This window comes from Oryctolagus cuniculus, chromosome 8 (genome assembly GCF_051225735.1).
Source record: "Oryctolagus cuniculus isolate XC-2025 breed Fujian yellow rabbit chromosome 8, ASM5122573v1, whole genome shotgun sequence".
NCBI classification, from domain to species: domain Eukaryota; kingdom Metazoa; phylum Chordata; class Mammalia; order Lagomorpha; family Leporidae; genus Oryctolagus; species Oryctolagus cuniculus.
This window is the reverse complement of record NC_142874.1, coordinates 22,425,065-22,446,005: the sequence shown is the minus strand read 5'-3', so window position 1 is coordinate 22,446,005 and position 20,941 is coordinate 22,425,065. Positions and strand designations below refer to the sequence as shown.

Below are 20,941 nucleotides of genomic sequence, written 5' to 3'. Positions count from 1 at the left end.
GAACTGGGCCAGGCCAAAGCCATCTGGTCTCCCACAAGAGCGGCAGGGGCTTAAGTATTCAGACCATCTTTCACTGCCTTCCCAAGCACATTAGCAGGAAGTTGGATCAGAAGCAGAGTAGACAGGACTTGAACTAGCAGTCCAAAATGGGATGCTAGCATTGTAAGTGGCAGCTTTACCTGCTATGCTACAACTCAGGCCCCAGTAATAACAGTTTTTAAACAAAACGTTCAGTAGATAGTCTAGAGCCTTTTGTATCAAGTAATGCCTAAGAAAAGTAAACAAAACTAAAGTACTAAAAGCAGCTTTGTACTACCACTTTGTCCAAACATTCCGCTCTAGTTCTGGGAGTGAGTGAAAGGAATTGATGAATAGTCAAGGAAGGAACACAACTGGAGTATATGTGATGGGAGGGGGGAAAGTCCATAGTCCAGAGAGCCCTGAAGGAGCACAGTCTGCATCAAACATCAACAGTATTCATGTGCTACCTTCATCACTGACTTCATTTCATAAAGCATCCTCATATCAAATAGACTACTAATTGCAAATCTAATAATTTTTTTCTAATATACACACATAGATATAATTATTAAAAACAGTTTTAAAGGTTATCACTGTATTACCTAAAGTGATTTCATGTGCCTTCAGTGATTGAAGTGTCACACTTTGGAACACTTATCTACTAGAGTTAAGAGACACCATGTAGAATTTCTCATGGCTAAGAGAAAGCCCAAGGAGGAAAGATGCTTAAGTAAATTCTTATGTACCCTCTACAGAGAAACATCACAATGGGGCTAAAGGCAGAGTTAAATGGTCTGTGTAGCCCAAAGCAATGGAATAATGGGTGCCCCTGTTCTCCATAATGAGGGTATGGCAGAGAGGAGGGTGCTGCAGCAGACTGCTAAGGAGTAAACTGAGACTTTTGGCTTAGTGGCTCCTAAACAGGGAAGAATTAAGAATCTGCTGCAGGGGCTGGCACTGTGGCATAGCAGGTAAAGTCGCCGCCTGCAGTCCCAGCATCTTATATGGGCGCCGGTTGGAGTCCAGGCTGCTCCACTTCTGATCCAGCTCTCTGCTATGGCCTGGGAAAACAGTAGAGGATGGCCTAAGTTCTGGGGCCCCTGCACTCATATGGGAGACCCGGAAGAAGCTCCTGGCTCCTGGCTTTGGATCGGTACAGCTCCTGCCGTTGCAGCCAATTGGGGAGTGAACCAGTGGAAGGAAGATTCTCCCTCTCTCTCTCTCTCTCTCTCTCTCTCTGTGTAACTCTTTCAAATAAATTAATTTAAAAAAAAAAAACCTGCTGCAGAAGCAATGTCTCCTTATTCCTATCTGAGGAGGTGTGTGCCTTTTCTAAGGACAAGAAAACTTTCACACCTTTTGTGTGAAGCAAATAGGAAAGGATTTTCAAAAACATTAATGGAAAATGTGTAATATGCTATGCATGGATTTCAAAATTTTGTTGCAACAAAGTAAGCTCATGCTAATTTGTATAACAGGTCTCAACAGGATCTAGTTTGAGGCACTAAGGATGATAAGATAATCAGTTTGAAAAGTGCCACTATCAGCTATCAGAACATGATGAATTCAGCAACAACTGGAGCAAGAACAAACATCGAATTTATGGTGAAGCTTGGGTGGAAGAATGGTGAGATCTTAATGCTTTATGAGAAGTTTATGGGGACAGTGTTCCAATGAAACCAAGGTACAGAAAGATAACTCATTTTAAGAAGGGACTAGACAGTGTTGAAAATGATGCCCACAGCAGCAGATCATCCACATCACTTTAGGAGAAAAACAACTTAATTTTGCTCCCTAGATGAACAGGACTGGTGATTGACAGCGGAGACCATAGCTAGCTCTGTAGACATCTCAAGCAGTTCACCTTGCACATTCTGCTTGAAAAATTAAACTGGAGCAAACTTTCTGCTCTATGGAGGCCAAAACTGTTGCACCCAGATCAACCACAAAGAGCAGGGCTTTCGATGGGAATTTTAAGTAAATAGGGTCAAGACCTGAAGCACTTGTTTGGAGAATTTGAACAAGAGAGGAAACATGGCTTTACCTGTACAGTTCTTAAGATAAAGAATAAAGCAGTGGCTACCAAGAGGTGGAAAAGGTGTCTTCAAAGCTGATGTGCATTGGTCCGGAGTGGAGGTGACAGCAACTGCTTTATGAGATGTTAATTTACTGAAAGACCAAAGAATGATAATATCTTCCTATTATGAGAGTGTTTTGAGACAGTTAGGCCAAGTTTTAGTAAGAGCAATGCCCAGTACAGCTCCACCAAGACACTCTGCCATCAAGAGGCTGCTGCTCGTTCCTCTCATCAAACGAGAGCAATTTAGTGAAAAATTCCTTGGGATATCCTTGGACATGCACCTTACAGTCTTGATTCGGCATCTTTTGACTTATGTTTGTTTCCTATTCTTTAAATGGTATCCATGTTTCTTTAGTTGATAATGGAAACCAGGAACCTCAGTTTTTTAGGGATGGACTACATGGCATCATTACCTACAAAAGTGATTTGAACTTAAATGAACTTATGTTGAGAAAGTCTGTATTTTTTATTTTTATCTTTTACTTGCATCTCTCCATGAACTTTCTAATGTCCCCTCATATTGCCACCCACTCACTTTTTTCATTCTGTCTCTGATGTTATATTTGTTACTTAGGAAATAGCAATTAGTCTGTATGTTTATTGAATATAGGACCACTCTAAATATTAAGAGTTGGGCTCATCCTGTAATGGTGGCATATAAAATAATGTGATTATAAAAGGAAGTCGTAGGATATAACATGCAAGAAAAGAAAGAGAAAATGTGAAAGTCACAGGCCATCAATGCTCAGTTAATCATCGCTGCATTTACAGATATTTGAGAGGTAGATAGTTTTGTTCAGAAGAACAATGACATTGATACAAAGCAGAATTTGTGAAGCATTGAAGTAATATAAACTTGTCAATATTTGTGGTTTTTGACCTCAGATTTCATAGAAGTCAATTTGGACACATTACTTGGTTAACGGTAACACTTTTTAGTTCAGAGGAGCAGCTGGGACCAGGGCAAGGAAGTAAAATCACATTTTATCCCATGTGTTAGTTTGCAAAAAATTTTTCAGAATTATTTTTATTACAAGGGACACAAGAGGAAAGTTCTCATGTATTGCCTGGTTTCATAACAAAAAACAATCATCTGGATTTTCAGAAGTTGACTAGAACATGTGTGTCTAGTGGACATGATCTGTAAGTAAGGTTTATTTTGAGTACTAGGATGCAAAGCAGTACTAAGTACTAAGTACTAACAGGGCCTAGGAGCAGTTGCCAGCTAAAAGCCAGGGTGACTTCCATGCATCTTACTAACAAAATGCATTTCTGCTTTGTATCCTCTTGAGTAATCTGGATTCATATAGTGAACATGTCAGTGGTTGCAGGCTGATGGAACACTCCCTTCTCACAAGCATATTCTGTGGGTTTTCAATGGAAGGGGCAAAATGTATTTTTAGCTTGTAAACACAGCAACTATAGAAATAAATGAGTTTTAAAGGTAGGTATTTTATCACTATAAACTTAGGTTTATTATTTTAAAATAATTGAAAACAAGTCAGGCCCACGATATTGTGATTAAGTATTCTCTGCAAGTATTTTAAAGAAATATGTCTATATTTTGAATTGAGGCTCTATGGTTAGCCATTCTAAGCTCTGCATTACAAATATATAAAACCAAGCACTGATAAACGTGGAAGAAAGATGTAACAGGCTCCCTTGCAGAACGAGGCTGTTGTCCCAGTGTGGTTTCATCCCTCCACCCTGACCCCAGAACAGGGGACGAAACATACTCATTCCTACAAAGTGATGCTTAGGCAAATGCCAGGTACAAACTCTTGCAAACTTACATGTGATTTGTAGGGAGATGTTTGCAGGCATTGAAATGAACAAGGAACACTTTGCAAGTCTGGGGGAGGCAGGTGGAGACATTGGCAGCTGCTGTAGATCTGAGGTCCTCTAAGGGAGATTTGCATTTTCTGAGCTTCCCAAAGGGCTGACCTGGATGCATTCTGGGTTAGCCCTGCACTACAGCAACTCTATTATTAATTATGCAAACTGGTTTTTTTTGGATGGGTAAAAGAATTCAGAATGACTCAGCAAGAGATTTCAAAACCAAAGGCCTTTACCTGCTTATGGAACTTTTTTAAAATCTGGTGTCTGCTGTGTACCCTGGGGAGGTCAGAAGTTTAAGAATACAGAACAGGCATCCTCAGTGCAGTGGCCCCTGGGAAGTGCCAGCTTTTCCAAGAACGTCCAGTCACTTCTGGTCCACCTCCTCCTCCTGTCCCTTCATCTCCATCAAAGGGGCAGATGGTCGACAATTTTCAACATCTGCCTTTTTCTTTCCTCTAACAAACTTATCTGAAGCCTGGTATTGCATCTCCAAACCAGTGGCTGGCTTTGTCCTTGGAAGGTGTGTGTGTGTGTGTGTGTGCACCTACACCTCTCTCTAGATGAGACTCCGTGTCTACATTTAATTGGAAAAGGGGGCGTGTGTGTCCAATAACGATGCGAAAGCAACTATGGGTTTCCTCGAAGTCCCTGCTAAAGCGACAGTTGGAAGATTCAGCCGGACAAGGCGCAGTTCCCGAATCACCCTTCCCTCCTCACCTATTTTGGGAACGACTAGCAGCTGTGGGGAAACCTCGCAATCGCGCACACCGGGGGCTTTTGCAGAGATTCCCTCTGATTTTTTTTTTTTTTTCCTACCCCAATTTCCCACAACCTGTGTTTGTCTCGAGTCCGCCAGCTGACGTGTGGTTTACCTCGCCGGTTCCGCCGCCGGGCTTGGCACACTCTCCGCCCGAAGTAAGGCGAGCGAAGCCCGGGGGTGCAGAGCAGCCAGGAGGGCCCCGGAGAATGCGCTCCCGAGGGTTCCGGCCCCGGCCCTCCCTGCGCCCACGTGAGCCCCGGCGATCTGGGCAGTGCCCGCTGCTGCAGTCAGTAACTCCACTTGGCATATATATATATTTTTAATTGCAGCTCTGGCGATCTGAGTTCTTAAAAAAAAAAAAAAAAAACTTTGTTGGGACACTTTCACAGTCAGCTGTGGCGAAGGCTCACGCACACGCTTTCCCAACTGTTCCCTGAGTTGCCCGAGGGTGCCAGCAGCAGCCCGGGAGAGAAACGCACGAGCTGTTTGCGGGGGAGGGGAGACGCAGATCGGCAGCAAAGTTGTCACGATCCCCCTCGCCACCCCCGGTCTGGCACTCCCCGCAGGGACGCACGTCATCCATTAATTGCTGTCTGCAGACTTCGCAAACCTAACGCATCCATTTTTTTTTTTTTTTAGCTTTGGGAGCCATCAATGGAGCGAGCGCGCTCGTGTCTGTTTGTTTGTGTAAGGCTATCAAAAGGAGTCAGAGAGGAGGCTGCGGCCCGGATCCTGACCCTGATTGTATGAATAAGTAAGCAGGATGCGAGTGATTGGGTTAAATGCTGCGAACATTTTTTTTTTTTTTTCAAGTTAGGAAGAGGGTAGGGGAAAAAAAAAAAAAAAAAAAAAAAAAGAAAGAAAGAAAAAGCCCGGCGGGCGGGCGGGCGGGGGAGAAGGGCCAACAGTGCATCCCCAAAGCCTCACCCTTGCGCTCTCCTCGCCGTCAGGCGCTCTGCGGGCTCCCGCAGGCTTGGACGGGCTGGCGGCGCGGAGATGCCTGCCCCCCGCCCCCTTGCTCGGTCTCCCCTTTCAGTTCAGCGGTGCTGATGTGCAGACCGGATTCATCTTCCCGGAGCGGCGGCGGGCGCAGGCGGCGGCGGCGGCGGCGGCGGCAGCTCGCGCTCGGCCGCTCGGTCCTGGTAGTCGCCGCGGCGGCGGCGGCGCGGCGCGGGAGCCCGAGCTCCGGGCGCAGCTGAGCCCGCGGGGGCGCCCGCTCGCCGAGCCGCGGCCGGCCGTGGGAAGTTCGGCCTCCGGGAGGACGCTCGGGCCGGCGGCGAGCGCCCGCGCCGCCCGCCTCCGGGAGCCCAGCGCCTCACCTGCCCTCCGCCCACCCGCGGGCCCCCGGCCAACTTCCCCCTGCCCGTGCGCGGGGCTAGCAGGCGGCGCCCGCCCTCTCTCCTGTCCCGCCGGCACCCGCATGTCTCCGGACACCTGAACACCCCGGGTCCCGCCGAGGAGCCTCCCCGCGGCGGCGGCGGGGGTGGGGGGCGCGGAGCACCGGTCCCCTGCGCCCCGCACGGCCGCGGCCGCCTGCGCTCCGCGTCCCGTCCCCTCCGTGGCCTCCGGGGGAGGAGGATGGGGCTGGACGCGCTTTCCCCGAGGATGCTCGTGTGGCTGGTGGCCTCGGGGGTCGTGTTCTCCGGGCAGCCGTGGGTCTGCGCTGGCCTCGGGGACGATTTTTACGCTTTGGATGGGAGCGAAGAGGACAGGACGGAGAGCCTAGATTACAAGGACCCGTGCAAAGCCGGTAAGTGCCTGGCCGGGGCCGGGACGGCGGCGCGCTTCCGACGGGGGGCGGTGGGAGCTCACCTGCTTCCACCCCGCGCTCGGCAGCCCCTCCGCCGCCCCGTCCCGACTCGGCGGGAGCGCGGAGCCCGGGGCCCCCGTGCCAACTCCCGGCCCCTAGTTTTGGGCAGCGCGCGTCCTGGAGTTCCTGCCCCAGCAAAACCGAAACGAGTCAGGGAGACAGCTTGGCTGCCCCTGGCTTCGAAATACCCGCACTCCGCCGGCTCCCCGCACCGCCTCTTTGTTCCAGGGCGCGGTTCCCCGGCGGCCGAGAACCGGGCGGGCAGGGTCCCCGCCGCCACGGGGTGGCTGGGGATGGCGTTGCCACCTGGAGACGCCTCTACACGCCCCCCTCCTCTGGCGGGCATTCCAAGCGTGAGTTCCAGCTAGGAGGGGATTGTGGCCACCTTGGAAGAACTCACTTCGAGATGGGAGTCCTTTGCATTTGTCCCTTGAAAATCTCCCCCCCCCCATAAATTTAATTATTTTTCCTTGCAAGTTGCTACCCCATTCAAACTTGTGCCTTCCCGCCTGAGGACGGCCCCGGGAGCTGCAGAGGGACCCGCTCGGCGCCCCGGGTGCCCCCTCCGCGCCCCGGGTCTTTGGCCTCCCGGGCTCGCATCTGGCGCCGCCGCCCGCGCGCGCGGGGCGGTGCCGGCCGCCCGCCGCCCCAGGTCGGAGCCCCCACGTGCGGCGCCCCGCGACCACGTGAGCGCGGCGCCCGGAGGCGGCCGCGGCCTCGCTCGCCCGGGTGGCGGTAGAGGTGACCCGAGCGCAGCGTGGACCCGCGGCTAACTTTGGGACGAAGGTTCCAGGGGGCTGGAGGGGGCGGACTTGGCAGGGCTGCGTGAGTCCCGTGGCGAAGCTTCGAGAAAGGGAGCGGGCCAGTGCCTCCGGTCCCCGCCTGTGACTTCCCAGGGTCGCTGCGGGCTGGCGGTGGCGGCGGCGGGTGGGGTTGGCCTTCTGTGGCTGGCGTTTCTTGCTCCTGGTGCTGGAGGGAGGAGGCGCGTCCCCAGCGAAGGGAAGTGCTGCCCGTCCGTCCCCCGGGTAGTTGGATGACGCCTTGTGCTGACACGGAGGGTGTGCGTGTTGTATTCCAGTTACCAGTAGTGAGCGCACCCTTGATGCACAGACTCACTCAAAACTCAGAGGAGCTTAGACGCTTGCTGGGAGGAGCTCAGAGAATTCTGACGCGATTCAGTTTCACCTCCAGGTTCTCTCCAGAAACACATCACCTGGTTTCCCACCCAAGTGTCTTGCGTCCTGCCTGGTGGTCTGGATAGGAGGAGGGCGTTCCGCTGAGTGGGTCCTGGGCGCCCCGCTACCAATGTGCTGAGTGATGCTTGCAACCCAGTGAAAACTGTGTTGCTTCTGTGTGGTGACGTAGAACGGAGGTCCATTATTTCTGAAGACCGTCTAGGAAAATTCAGCCAGCCTTCCCTGTGGAGCGTTTGCACAGTGTGTATTCACAGGCACATCGAGCGTCCAGGTTTATTTTCCTAAGGGGGAAAACACATAGAGCAAATTAAAAAAAAAATTTATAGCCTTTATTCCCCGCCCCCTTTGATACTATAGTTCAAAGTAGCTACAGCTCGAGTTTGAGCCAATTGTTGTCATCTCACTTCTCCCCATCTTTGGGTGGAGGAGACGAGCGCCTGCCTGTGTGAGAGAAATAATGTCTCTGGTGGAAGGCTGCGAAGTACTCGCAGAATTGAAGATTCCTTCTAAAATGCTCCACTCTGCTTTCTGAATTTAGAGAAATGAAACGTTTTCGTTTACTGGCTTGGTGACAGTGGAAAAATCTTGATGTCTCCTTTTGCTACTAAGTGAGACAAGCACAATTTGAAGTCACAGAATGAAAAACACCAGGTAATTCACTGATATCCCTAACGAGAGTGCACAAGGTCACTGACGTAACAAGGCGAGAACAGGTCTGGGAATGGAGGCCAGGCCAAAGCCCAGGGAGCATCCTGCCCCCACCCTGGGGCTGCCTTTGATTTTCCCTTTCCATGTAGCGAATGGAGGCCTTGGCCCATGAACTCCAAAGAGCCCTCCTGAACTTCTGTGAGGGGAGGCTCAATATTCCTCAAACTACTCCGTGGTGTAGGGGCCTAAGGACACCCATAGCTGAATGTTTCAAACACTTTTCAGTACATTATTTGACCTGGTGTTCAGAACAACCCAAGAGGGTAGAAGGTTTTTAATCTCCCCATTACACAGATAGGAAAACCGTTCCTCTATCAGCCTTTGCCTAAAACCTCTTTTAAGATTAGCCAGCACTCGATTCCTAGTCCGATGACTGTAGAGCCTGGTCGTATTTAATAATCACACTACACTTTTAGCTGGCTGTTGGAGACAAACAGCAGAAATTGGTTTAGGTTTACTAGGAATCCAGAGTAATAGAGCTGCAGTTATTGTCATACTTGGTTAAAAGAAGTGGCTAAAAGCATAGGTTCATATTTTGCAAGCCCAAAACCTTGAGGACAGAGATCATAACAGGTTTTTAATGCTTATCAAGGCAGGCGATGGGGTATGACTGATAAGACCTGAGTGTGTTCTCAGCGCTTTGCTGGGATGCATAGCCTTACTTCTCTACCAACTTCTGTTCTAAATAAGATCAACTGCATGTTGCCCATGGGGCACTATCCTGAGCTATAACTTGTTAAACTTGTTAAAAACTGTGCCAACCTTACAATATTTGTGAAATCGAATCCGATTTGTATGCCTATCAGAACTGTGATACCAAATTATGCAACTATAGGGCAGGAAGGAAGCCTTGTATTCATTTTATTGCATGTTGATGTAGAAGGGCACCTTTTGGTCTATATGAAAGAAGGCAAGTTAGTAAAACACAGCTTCAAATAAGTATCACTATGTGGCCAGATCCATTAAGACAGAATACTCACATAGGTACTTTGTATACACAGAAGTGTAGGTAATTCTGAGGAGCATCTGGCTCTCTTTGGCGTAGTCCTTGGTCATCTGAATGGGCAGGTTTCTCTTATTTTTTCTAGTTCAGACAGGTCCCCGGGGACACTGGGGGGCTGATGTTGCAGGAGTCTGGTCCAGCGCCCAGCCGGTGGTGTCCTGTTTCCTTGTTGTCCTGTATCAGTAAGTGTTCATCTGAGCTGGGCCAGATGCAGTCTGCCAGTTAATCTTCTGGCAGATTTGTGTAGAAATCTGGAAAAGCAGAGGCCTGATGAACTGACTATTAACACAAGGCCTTCCTTCTCCCCCTCCCACCCTCTCCCTTCCTTTCTTCTTTCTTTTCTGTATTTTAGGGGCTGTTAGCAAAGTGCAGGCAGTTGCCAATGGACTATCTAATGAGGGAGACGGAGACTGTTGTGACTGAGAAACGTGTGAGACTGGTGAAGTGAAATGTTTGTTCAGAAGGGTAATCTCTTTGGACATACATCAGCCCCCCCCCACCCCCAAAGAACATGAATCTCCACCTTAAGGCTCCTGATTGCTCTTTTCCTTGGAAAATCGAGTGGTGCTTAAAGGTCAGTGGCTGCAAGGTTGAATTTGCCTTTTGGGTAGCTTCTGCAAGCTTGTTTATATAGAAAGAGTCTTGGCATCCTAGAGAATTCTTTCTGTCTTTCTTCATAACCGGTGCCCTAGTGTCCTGGTACAGTAGCCTGGGATAATTTCTGTAACTTTGCAATTTCTACGTAAGATTATATTCATTCTTTTGGCTTTCCGCGTTGTACTTTCTGGCTGGACTGGCAGCCTGTCAGGTGTGGCCCTTTAGAATTTGATATTCAACTCAGCTTCTACTTTATTCCATCATCATTTTATATATCCAAACATTTATTTCTTAGTCGGCGCCTCTTTAGACTGCCAAGTTCTCATTTAAAAAGTGTATTTCAGAGATCTGCTTCTCCTAACCAGTCTCTTCTGTTTTAGTTTTCATTCCTCAGATCATGGATTTTTTTTTCCCCTTCTGCCTCCGGTGCCAACTTAGAAGAGGCCAAAATACAGTTTTCGCAAAAGGGATGGGATAAGGCATCATTTTCCGTATGTTTGACTTCTGTTCTTCCTTTGCCAGTAGGAATTATTGAGCCCTTGTCTTAAGGGCTCTTTCCCATTTGGGGCCTACAAATGGCAGTTACTGTTATTAGATATTTTCTTAAATATAAACCCTCGGACTGGACCAGCTCTAGACTCCCTCATTGTCTTTTTCTTTTTTGGTAGGGGGAGGGAGTGTTTGCAAAGCCTCCTGACATCTTCCCACTGTTTGTCTCTGAAGCAGATCCTTCATTTGCAAATTCAGAGCCTAACTGGATTATTTGCTTTGCTGCTGTTGAGTTTGAGTTCTTTGTGTATTCTGGATATTAGCCCCTTGTCAGAAGCATAGTTTGCAAATATTTTCTCCCATTCCGAAGGCTGTTTCTTCACTCTCTTGATTATTTCCTTTGCTGTGGGGGAGTTTTTTGCTCTGATATAATCTGTTGTCTCTCTTTAATTGTCTCTACTTTTATGTTATTGTCCAAAAAAGTCCTTGCCCAAACTAGTGGTGTAGAGTATTTCCATTTTCTTCTAGTGGTTTTATAGTTTCAGATTTTACATTTATGTCTTCTATCCATTTAGATTAGGTTTAGGGTGATAGATGGGGGACAGTCATTTTTTCACTGGTCGACATCCAGCCCACTGCTCTAAGAATGTGTGTCCTTGGCTAAATATGTGTTCTTGGCACCTTGCAGAAAATCATTTGATTGTAAGTTGGTGGGTTTATTCCTGGGCTCTCTTGTGTAGCTGTCTTTTTTTTTTTTTTTTAATGCCAGTTCCATGCTGTTTTGATGATGATAACTTTTTAGTGCATTTTGAAGTTGAATAGTATGCTGCCTCTGGCTTTGTTCTTTTTGCTCAAGATTGGTTTGCATATTCAGTGTCTTGTGGTTTCATATGAATTTTGTGATTGTTTTTCTGTTTCTGTGAAGAGTCCATTTATATTTTGCTATGAATTGCATTGAATCTGTAGTCTTTTTTGGGCAGGATGGACATTTTAATAATATTAATTCCTCAAGTCTATGTTTATGCAATATCTTTCCATTTATTTGTGTCTCTTTGATTTCTTACATCATTGTTTTGAGCTTTCATTGTAGAGACCTTTCATGCCTTCTCATGTAATAATACATGACGTTGTCATGGTTTCTGTTCAGGTAGCTGCCTATCTGACTACTTTTTCTGTTTGGGCTTACTTAGCCATGCTAAAATAGTTAAAAGGCTGTAGGAGTCTAACAAATGCCTTTGGAAAAATTAACATACAATTCCACAGCTTTTCCTCTTTCCATTGTGATGATCTCCTTTCTAAAAAAGTCTATAGTTTCTTCCACAGAAACCAACCATATTGTCTTTTCCAATGTATGTATATGTTTGAATCCTATTTTTGAACATCTGAGCAACTTTCCCCAGTGTGAAATTGAGCTGTCTTATCTATAGTTAAAACATGTTATTTTCAAATCTTCTTGTAACTATCAGTCACATGAATAATCAGTTAGGACTGCCAACTGTGGAGGCTCTGGCAAGGTAGTTTCCTGGAAAAAGGTTGGCCTTTAAAGTCTTCTGGGACTCAGGTAGCTAACATCAAGTGCTGGTGATTTACCAGCCTTCATTTTAGAATATTGTTTGTTGTTCTAACAATGTGTTAGACTCATATGCTTTGCTTAAAGTACTTAGAATTGGGACTCACCTGGTGGGCGTTAAGTCTAGCATGTATGATGTTGGCTAAGGTACCCACACTGATACTCAACTTCGACTCTGACTCCAGCTTTATCCTGAGAGGCAGCAGGTGATAGCACAAATAATTGAGTTCCTGCCACCCCGTTGGGAGACCTGTGTTGAGGACCCTGCTCCCAGCTACAATTCGCCCCCCAGCCTTAGGCATTATGGGACTGGGGAAATGAACCAATGGGTGGAAATTGTCTGTCTTTCTCTGGGTCTTTGCCCATCAGAAAACAAAACTGAAACCCTCCTTAAGCTTTGCTCAGAATACCTAGAAAAGACAGAGGCAAATAATCCATTTCAATGAAGCATTGCACATCCTGCTGGGGCCATCTGGTATCTGGGGAGGTTGGGGGTTGCTGGGGGCGTGCTGTGCTGCTCTCCTGAACTGCAGGAATGAGTCCCCTCCCCACCCAGAGCATCTGGAGCTCCAAGTTAGGTCCAGGCTAGGCCAGGGCTCAGGTGCCTGGCAAGATTCCTGGGGAAGTAGGATTTCCTACATTAGCAGAGTTTCGAATCCTCTTACAGGCTTTTCATCTTCCAGGATCTGGAATGAATTGTGGACTGATAATTCCTCAGTGGAGGAGTGGAGAGTCCTTGCCCTAGCCCTGGTTATAGCAGGATGACTTAGCAATATGGTAGAGTGATTGATTTCCTCTAGTTATCCGCCGAATAGTAACACTTGGGGAGGAAATAGTTTGCTTTTGTTTTCTTCTAGCCTCAGAGGTATGAGTGAATGAAACAGAATGCATTCTTCTCCAGAAAGCAGGAGGAGAGAATCCCTTGCTTGCTTAGTTCCTGTCATTGTCAGCCCTGAAAGTCGGATATTGACGTTTGAATTTTGAGATATTGCGGGCTGACTAGTGGACTGCTAGTTTTGTCAGCTCCTTACGAAGTATGTGCCAATCCCGTCAAGTTGTTCTTCAGAGCTCAGCCACATATTTGTATTAAGAAGTACTGTAAATTAGGTGTTAATTGAAATCCAGAAAGTGAGCATAGTTGGTATTTATCTTACTCAGCTCTTCTGTCACAATTTATATTTGTAGTTGAAAGTAAAAGACGGCCGGTGCCGCGGCTCACTAGGCTAATCCTCCGCCTTGCGGCGCCGGCACACCGGGTTCTAATCCCGGTCGGGGCGCCGGATTCTGTCCCGGTTGCCCCTCTTCCAGGCCAGCTCTCTGCTGTGGCCAGGGAGTGCAGTGGAGGATGGCCCAAGTGCTTGGGCCCTGCACCCCATGGGAGACCAGGAGAAGCACCTGGCTCCTGCCATCGGATCAGCGCGGTGCGCCGGCCGCAGTGTGCCGGCCGCGGCGGCCATTGGAGGGTGAACCAATGGCAAAGGAAGACCTTTCTCTCTGTCTCTCTCTCCTTCACTGTCCACTCTGCCTGTCAAAAAATAAAAAAGTAAAAGTAAAAGACTTGCTAGCAATCATGTATTTCTAAAAAAACAACAACAACAACAACAACAACAACAACAGCTACTTAAGGGCTGGTGTTGGGGTACAGCGGGTAAAGCCACAGATTTTTATGCTGGTATCCCATAGTGGAGTGCTAGTTCCAGTATTGAATGCTCTGCTTCCCTTCCAGCTCCTGGCTGATATACCTGGGAAAGCAGCAGTTATGGCCCAAGAGCTTGAGCCGCTGCTGCCCGTGTGGGAGACCTGGATGGAGTTCCCGGCTCCAGCCTTGACCATCCCTGGTGTTACAGCCATTTGGGGGAGTGAACCAGTACTTGGAACTTCACTCCCTCCCCCAATGATAATAATTCTAGAAAATCAAAACCATACCTTTACAGGTCAGAAGTGCCTCTTCTGCATATGTTGAGTTTTCCAAACAAAATCTAATTTTACGTATCAGTTTGCTACTGGAAGCACTTAAGTCAGTGTTTAAAGAACACTTTAACAATTTTAAACACACTACACCTGTCTTACTAGCTGGAGAACTGTGACTGAGATGTAGATAAAACCATATTTACTGTCAACATCTGATATTGCCTGTGTTGGATTTTCCATTGACGACATCTGATTTATGTGATGGGGAGGCAGAGATGGAGGCGAAAGAGAGTGGAACGCTTTCCTCATTCCTGACATTTCTCATCCCTGTTGAACTGTCAGCACATGCACTGTGTACCACGGAGTCGCCTCCAGTGGCTCCTGGCCAGGTTGCTGATATCAGTGTCTTCTGAGCCCTCTTCCTTGGCCGCAAGTGGACTTGAAGTGCTTATTAGGATAATCTCAGGTTCTTGTGCAATGTCTGAAACCACTTTGGCATCAGTTTAGCTGACTGACCGTTCTAAAAAGATGGTATTCTATTCCTCTGCTCTGATTTTTCCTCTTCTTAAAATTTTAGAAGTTATTTTATTTATTTGAAAGGCAGAGAGAGGGAGGGAGGGAGAGAGAGAGGGAGGGAGAGAGAGAGAGAGAGAGAGAGGGAGGGAGAGCGAGCTTCTATTTGCTAGCTCATCGTCCATTCCCCAAAGCCTGCAGCAGCCAGGGCTGTGTTGGGCTGAAGCCAGGAGCCTGAAACTCCATCTGGGTCCCCCATGTGGGTGGCAGAGACCCAAGGGCCTGAGCGTCACCTCCTGCCTTCCTGAGTGAGCAGTAGCTGGAGCCAGGACTCAAATCCGGCACTCTAGTATGGGATGCTCTAAGAGGCTTCCTCACTCCTGTACCACAACACCTGCCATAGCCTTTTCTGATCAGAGATGCCTAGTAGTTGAGTGCTTATAGCATTTTGTGTTTGAGGTGAAGAATTCATGGTCATGTGCTGCCTAGTGACAGTCTGGTGAATGACAGTGCTCCCCAAAGGCTGTTGTCACCTAGTGCCCTTGTGGCACGCATGTTGTGTAATTGCACTCTGTGATGTTTGCATAGTACACATCACACACATTTCTTGGAACACATCCTCATCAGTAAGCAGTATGTGACTACCTCATTGTATGGAAATCAAAATCCTTAAAACACCCCAGGGAGGAACACTGAATCACTAGCAAACCATCAGATGGGTCAAGACCCATGAAAGAAAATGTCTCCTGAGACCCATATGTGTCACGTCTGGGAACTGTCTTCCTCATTCATGCTGTCTTCACATTGTTCACATTTTTACTTTGATAACATGTAGCCTCTCCTGTCTTCCCCATATTCTTTTGACCTTCTCAACTTTATCATCAAATGGACCTTCCTTATCATTTCCTTTGGACACATAAGGAAACTGAGGCTCTGAAAGTTTCCGTGATGGGGCTGTCATCACAGGGAGTAAGTAGTACACGGTGAGAACTTGAACCTAGGTTTCTGGATTCCTTCTGCCTTTCTTTGAACCCTCCAGATGGTCCCTCCAGCCAGCATAAACATAATGAGACTGAAAGTTGAAGAGAGAACCTTTGTGCCATGGGCAACTATTGTGGTTGGACTGTGGATTGTCCCCTCTGAAATTTATGTTGGAGTTTATTTTAAGATTTATTTTTTTAATTATTTGAAAAGAGAAGAGGACATAGAGAGGAAGACAGAGAGAGAGAGAGAGAGAGAGAGAGAGAGAGATCCTCCGTCTGCTGGTTCATTCCCCAAATGACCACAATGACTGGGGCTGGGCCATGTCAAAGCTAGGGATCTTGGGAGCTTCTTCTAGGTCTTCCACGTGGGTGCAGGGGCCCAAGCACTTGGGCCATCTTCTGCTGCTTTCCCAGGCACATTAACAGGCAACTAGATCAGAAGTAGAACAGCCATGTTTCCAACAAGAGCCCCTTTGGGATGCCAGCATTGCGGGAGGAAGCTTAACCTGTTAGCCACAATGCAAGTCCTCATGTTGGAGTTTAATACCCATGGTGAGGGTGGACACTTAGTCCTTCTGTGATGTTTGTAAGCGACTTCTTTGGGAGTGATTAGGATCTGCTAAAATCATCAGGGTAGAGTCTCAGTTGAGTGCTGATGGCTCTTTAAGAAGAGAGACCAGGGGCTGGCATTATGACATGGTGGTTAGAGCTGTTGCCCACAATGTGGTATCTTATATGGGTACCAGCTCATGTCCCAGCTGCTTCGCTTCCAGTCCTGCTTCCTGCTAATGGACTGGGAAAAGCAGTGCCAAGTGACCCAGATGCTTGGGCCCCTGCCATGCATGTGGTAGACCTGGAGGAAACTCCTGGCTCTGCGTTTGGCCTGGTCCAGCACTGGCCATTGGGACCATCTGGAAAGTGAACCAGCGAATGGACAATCTCTCCTTCTCTCTGCCTTGTAATGCTTATTTTCAAATCAATCAACCAATAAAAATATTAAAGCTGCCAGAGGATGGACATACACACATATACACGCACAGACATCTACTCTTTGTCTGTCACCATGGGATGCCCTGTGCCCCTTCTGGACTCTGCCATCAAGAAGGCCAACACCAGATGTGGCCCTAACCCTTCAACCAGAAGTATGAACCAAAATAAACCTCTTTTCTTTATAATCAAGCCAGTCTGTGATTAGCAATTAGGAAGGGACCCATGACAGCATCCCAGCATCTATTCACTGGATTTCATGAGTAAGAATACATATGGGGTTTCATGAGTAAGAATAGAAGTTGGGTTTTATGAATAAGAATACATCTTGCCTTCAGTGTTCTTGCGTTTTATAAGCTATATTGTCAGAACATGACCAATGTTTTTTAATTGCTTGGTGTATAGTGTAGTTTCTATTCTTGTGCAAATATTCCCTGGTGTTTACAGATAAAAATGCTCCAGATATGTGTGAAACAAATGAAGATGCGTGTGACTAATTTTAATAAGGCTAGAGAAATATTTTAGAGCTAAATAGTGTCGGGGAGGCCCTGCTGTGTGTGGTTCTCAGTATAAAAAATGTGGCCTTAGCTTTTCTGTATTTATGGAGGCAAGAATTGAGTTGGGTGAGAGTAGAATGCAGTCATTAGCGTCCCTTGTTTGGGGGCTTTGATGTTTGGGGTGGTAATGCACTAAGTTCTTTAGCACTTTAGACTTTCTCTTTGAATATTCATTGAAATGCTGGCTAGGAGCCCATAAAAAGTGTAAGGAATATCTTTTCAGATGCATATGATTTAGGAGAGTGATAAATGATGGGTAATGCCTTTGAGAAAACAAATATACTATGTGAATATGCTTAAACAACTTCCTCCTTTTCAATGCTAATTTGTCTAAAAGCCCTAAGTTTGAAGGTTTACAAAGTTCAGGGAAAAAATTTGGTCAAAGAAACTTCTTAGAGCTCCAGTCTGGTTTCCGAAGTATAGAATGTCTGGCACATTTAAAAAATATACTCTATGTGTTATTGACGAAACTGTAATTCCTTTGAAGAAAACTTATTTACTTTTAGCAAATTATCGTGTTTTCTAGGACGAAGAATTCCTGCTTGTACTTGTTCTCTAACAAGTGAGTAAGCACAAGATCTGGCAAAACAGGCTCTCTTTCTTGCGGCCTCTTTTCTAAAGCTGAGAACTGGGAAATTTTTATTTCATGTATTTGAAGGGGCTCCCGAGGGTTCAAGGAAAATGGAAATGAAAGATAAGTTTACTGTGGTACAGATATTTTGAAATATATGCATAGTTTTTTTCATAATATGAATTTTTCATAAACTTTTTGAAGGACCCATGTATGCATGGAGTATAAAATTTTTTGCACCAAAATATAATTTGTCTTTTAGTTCCATTTCCACGAGCATTTTGAGGTACTGTCATATTTTGTATTCTAAAAAGAAGGAATATTGTATACCCAGTCCTGAGTGGACTAGGGTTGGAATAATTGGGATTTGCTATCTGGAATGGATAACAGAAGCAGTGACCCACTTCAGGGGCCTTGGGTTGCCTTGTTTCTGTTGGAACGAGATTTGGAAGCAGTTTTGTGGGTTGACTAGTGACCAAGAGTTGACATACAGAAAGATGATATTGATATAGGATACATCTCCAGTGTGTTCCAGGATTAAAATATTTACTATAGGCACAGATCTCTACCGTATATATAATAGAGCTCAGGAATGGAAAGGGACTTCATACACAGAACGGTATGCTTCAAAAACAAGTATTCTATTACTTCATATGTATGTATAAATGCGTGTGTGTATATATATGATATATATGATACATATCATATATATATATATAATTTATTTACTTGAAAGAAGGATAGAGAGAGAAAGAGAGCGAGACAAGGAGATGTCTTTTGTCCTCTGGTTCACTCCCCAAAAGGCTGCAACAGCTGGGACCAGCTCAGGCTAAGGATAATTGCCAGGAGCTCCATTCTGGCCCCTTTCATGGGCATCATTGTCCCAAGCACCTGTGCCGTCATTTGCTTCTTTCCCAGAGGCATCAGTGGGGAGCTGGATGACAAGCAGAGCAGCCGGGCCCCGAACCAGCACTCTGATATGGGACGCCTGCATCATAAGCAGTGACCCAGCCGTCCTTACCTGTATACTGGAATGGCACTCGTGGTTAGGTGTTTTGAGATAACTTGCCTGATGCCACTTCATGCTGAATGCAAAATTTGTATCCAGAATTCTGGACTTATTTTTTTTCTTTAAATAGCTAGTTGAAAATATAAATATGCATAAATTATATATAAAAGTATAAAATATTAAAACCATAACATAGAACCAAAGACTAAGAGTGAGAAAACAGTGGTTATTCTTGGAAAGTAGATAACTGGATGTTTTTGAGAACAGCACCTTGTTGTTTCTCATGTATCAGATAATACAAACTCTTGAGTGGATAGTGGGTGCATATATATCACCTTTTTAAAAATATTTTAAAAATTTTATTAGTTATTTATTTTAAATTAAGTGTGCCATGGACAGTTTTTCTTCGCTTTCTCTCTCTCCCTTTCTCTATCTCTCCCTCCCTCTCTCTTTTTTTCACATGAGTAGTCTTTCACAAATTTGAGTTGGCTTCAGAAATTAACAGCAAGGTTTCAGGAACACAAAATAATGATTTTTTAATAACTTAGATTTGGGAATGAGAGGTACATGGGTTCTAATACAAACACCCCCACATAATCACTGTTATTTTGGCAGATTATTTAAGTCCTTTCTGTTTCAATTTTCTGATTTATAAATGGACATGATATTGTGATATTCATAGTATTAAAATAAGAGTTAAAAATTTAAAATGTATTTATTTTCATTTATTTGAAAGGCACAGAGATACAGAGAGAGAGAGAGACAGAGACAAACATAGAAAGATCTGTTGATTCACTCCCAAAACGCTGGGGCTGGGAGAGGTCAAATCCAGGAGACTGGAAGTCAGTGTGAGTTTCCCATGTAGACGCCCAGGACTCAACTACTTGATCTATCACTTGCCTCCTCCCAGGGTCCATGTTAGCAGGAGGGTGGAATCAGAAGTGAAGGGGAAATGGAGTCCAGTGCACTTTGGTGTGGAATGCAGATCACCCAAGCAGTATCCTAACTGCTGCATCGAACCCTCGCACCTATTATAGGCATTTAATTAATGTAAAATACACATCCCTTTGTCAGAAACTTAGAAAACTACTTTTTTCACTATAACATAAATATAGAGGTCACAGATGGTTGTTTTAAATCACAACTACATTTTTTTTGTGTGTGTGTGGAAAGATGATCTTTATAAAAACACTTGTTGGATAAAGGTCTTTTTTTTTTCTTACCATATACAAAATGCATTCATATCTTAAGTCCATGAAATTTTGTGATTGAGAGGATAAAACCCCCAAGTAGACCTTTTTTTTTTGTGGGAAGTTATCAGATGTAATCAATATAAACATTTTCTATATGTTACTCTCCAGACCTTGCTCATATGCCTAATACACTCAAATATATCAACAATTTTCAATTCACATTCACTAATGTGTGAATAGGCTCTTGGCTGTATAGCCTTTCAGTAATTTCTGGTTCAGATTTCATTTGCCATCTGGATTGACTTGAAGAGCTCATGTACTCACAATTCTGTGTTTACACAGAACTAAGTTCAAGCACATGGCTCTGAGTTACAAATATTCAGTAATGCATCAAAAATGTATCAAGCACCTACTATGAATGAAACATGGGTTAATCTTGGGGTCACAGAAGTATGAAATAAGATGCAATACCTGATGTGATTTAGTCTTCACCATTTGCAGGTAGATGTTTATGTATAAATGATTGGTCATTAATAAGTACATAATTGTGTGCTAAAGTTATTTCAATTTAGCATCTGAAAATAATTACTATAATAAATTATGATAATGAGAATATGTGTTATTAGAAAATTTTCCTGAGATTTTATTTAAGAATAACGAAGAATAAAGCTCTGTGTGGAGCACAAGAATGTGTAAATAAGTACTTTTTAGACTTAGTTATTTCACAGTGTACTGAGTAAGATGCAACCAATACTTACCTAAACAGTAACTTAGAAATAGTTCACATTTACTTGGCCTCAAAGTCTCATTCTAATATTTCAAGTTAGCTGTCATGATTTCCCCAAGTTTTTCTACTATCAAAAAAACACATTTTTGTTCGCCATACTATATCCTTACATAGATTTAGAGGTATGTAGTTCACGTTTTCTTTGTTTGCTGGTCAGGAGAAGCAGAGCAAATGATAAATTAAATGGAAATCTGGCTTTTTACTTGAACTGTTCTTCTGTGGTTTTGAAATTCCTTGGTTTTCCCAAGCCTCAGTCTCCAAGGCTTGGAAATCTCTCAGGCTATTTCAAGCCCTAAAGCTTTCTGAATCCTGGTGCCTCTGGCGTTGGAAGCAAGGGCTGCTCTCAAGTGATACCAG

At 45.3% G+C, this 20,941-nt stretch overlaps 2 protein-coding genes across 2 annotated transcripts in view; one reads left to right on the top strand and one right to left on the bottom strand.

The window, feature by feature from the left end:
- The first annotated feature begins 5,993 nt into the window (after positions 1-5,993).
- Positions 5,994-20,941, top strand: part of LOC149124909 (tolloid-like protein 1) — a 174,889-nt gene continuing 159,941 nt past the window's right edge. The window contains exon 1 of the mRNA XM_089302148.1: positions 5,994-6,450. Coding sequence (XP_089158274.1) covers positions 6,279-6,450 — 172 coding nt within the window. The 5' untranslated portion in view covers positions 5,994-6,278. The remainder of the gene's footprint in view (positions 6,451-20,941) is intronic.
- Positions 6,286-20,941, bottom strand: part of LOC149124910 (uncharacterized) — a 54,514-nt gene continuing 39,858 nt past the window's right edge. The window contains exons 2-3 of the mRNA XM_089302872.1: positions 6,513-7,608; positions 6,286-6,422 (exon numbers count right to left, since the gene is read on the bottom strand). Of these exons, the coding sequence (XP_089158998.1) occupies positions 6,606-7,608 (1,003 nt within the window). The 3' untranslated portion in view covers positions 6,286-6,422; positions 6,513-6,605. The remainder of the gene's footprint in view (positions 6,423-6,512; positions 7,609-20,941) is intronic.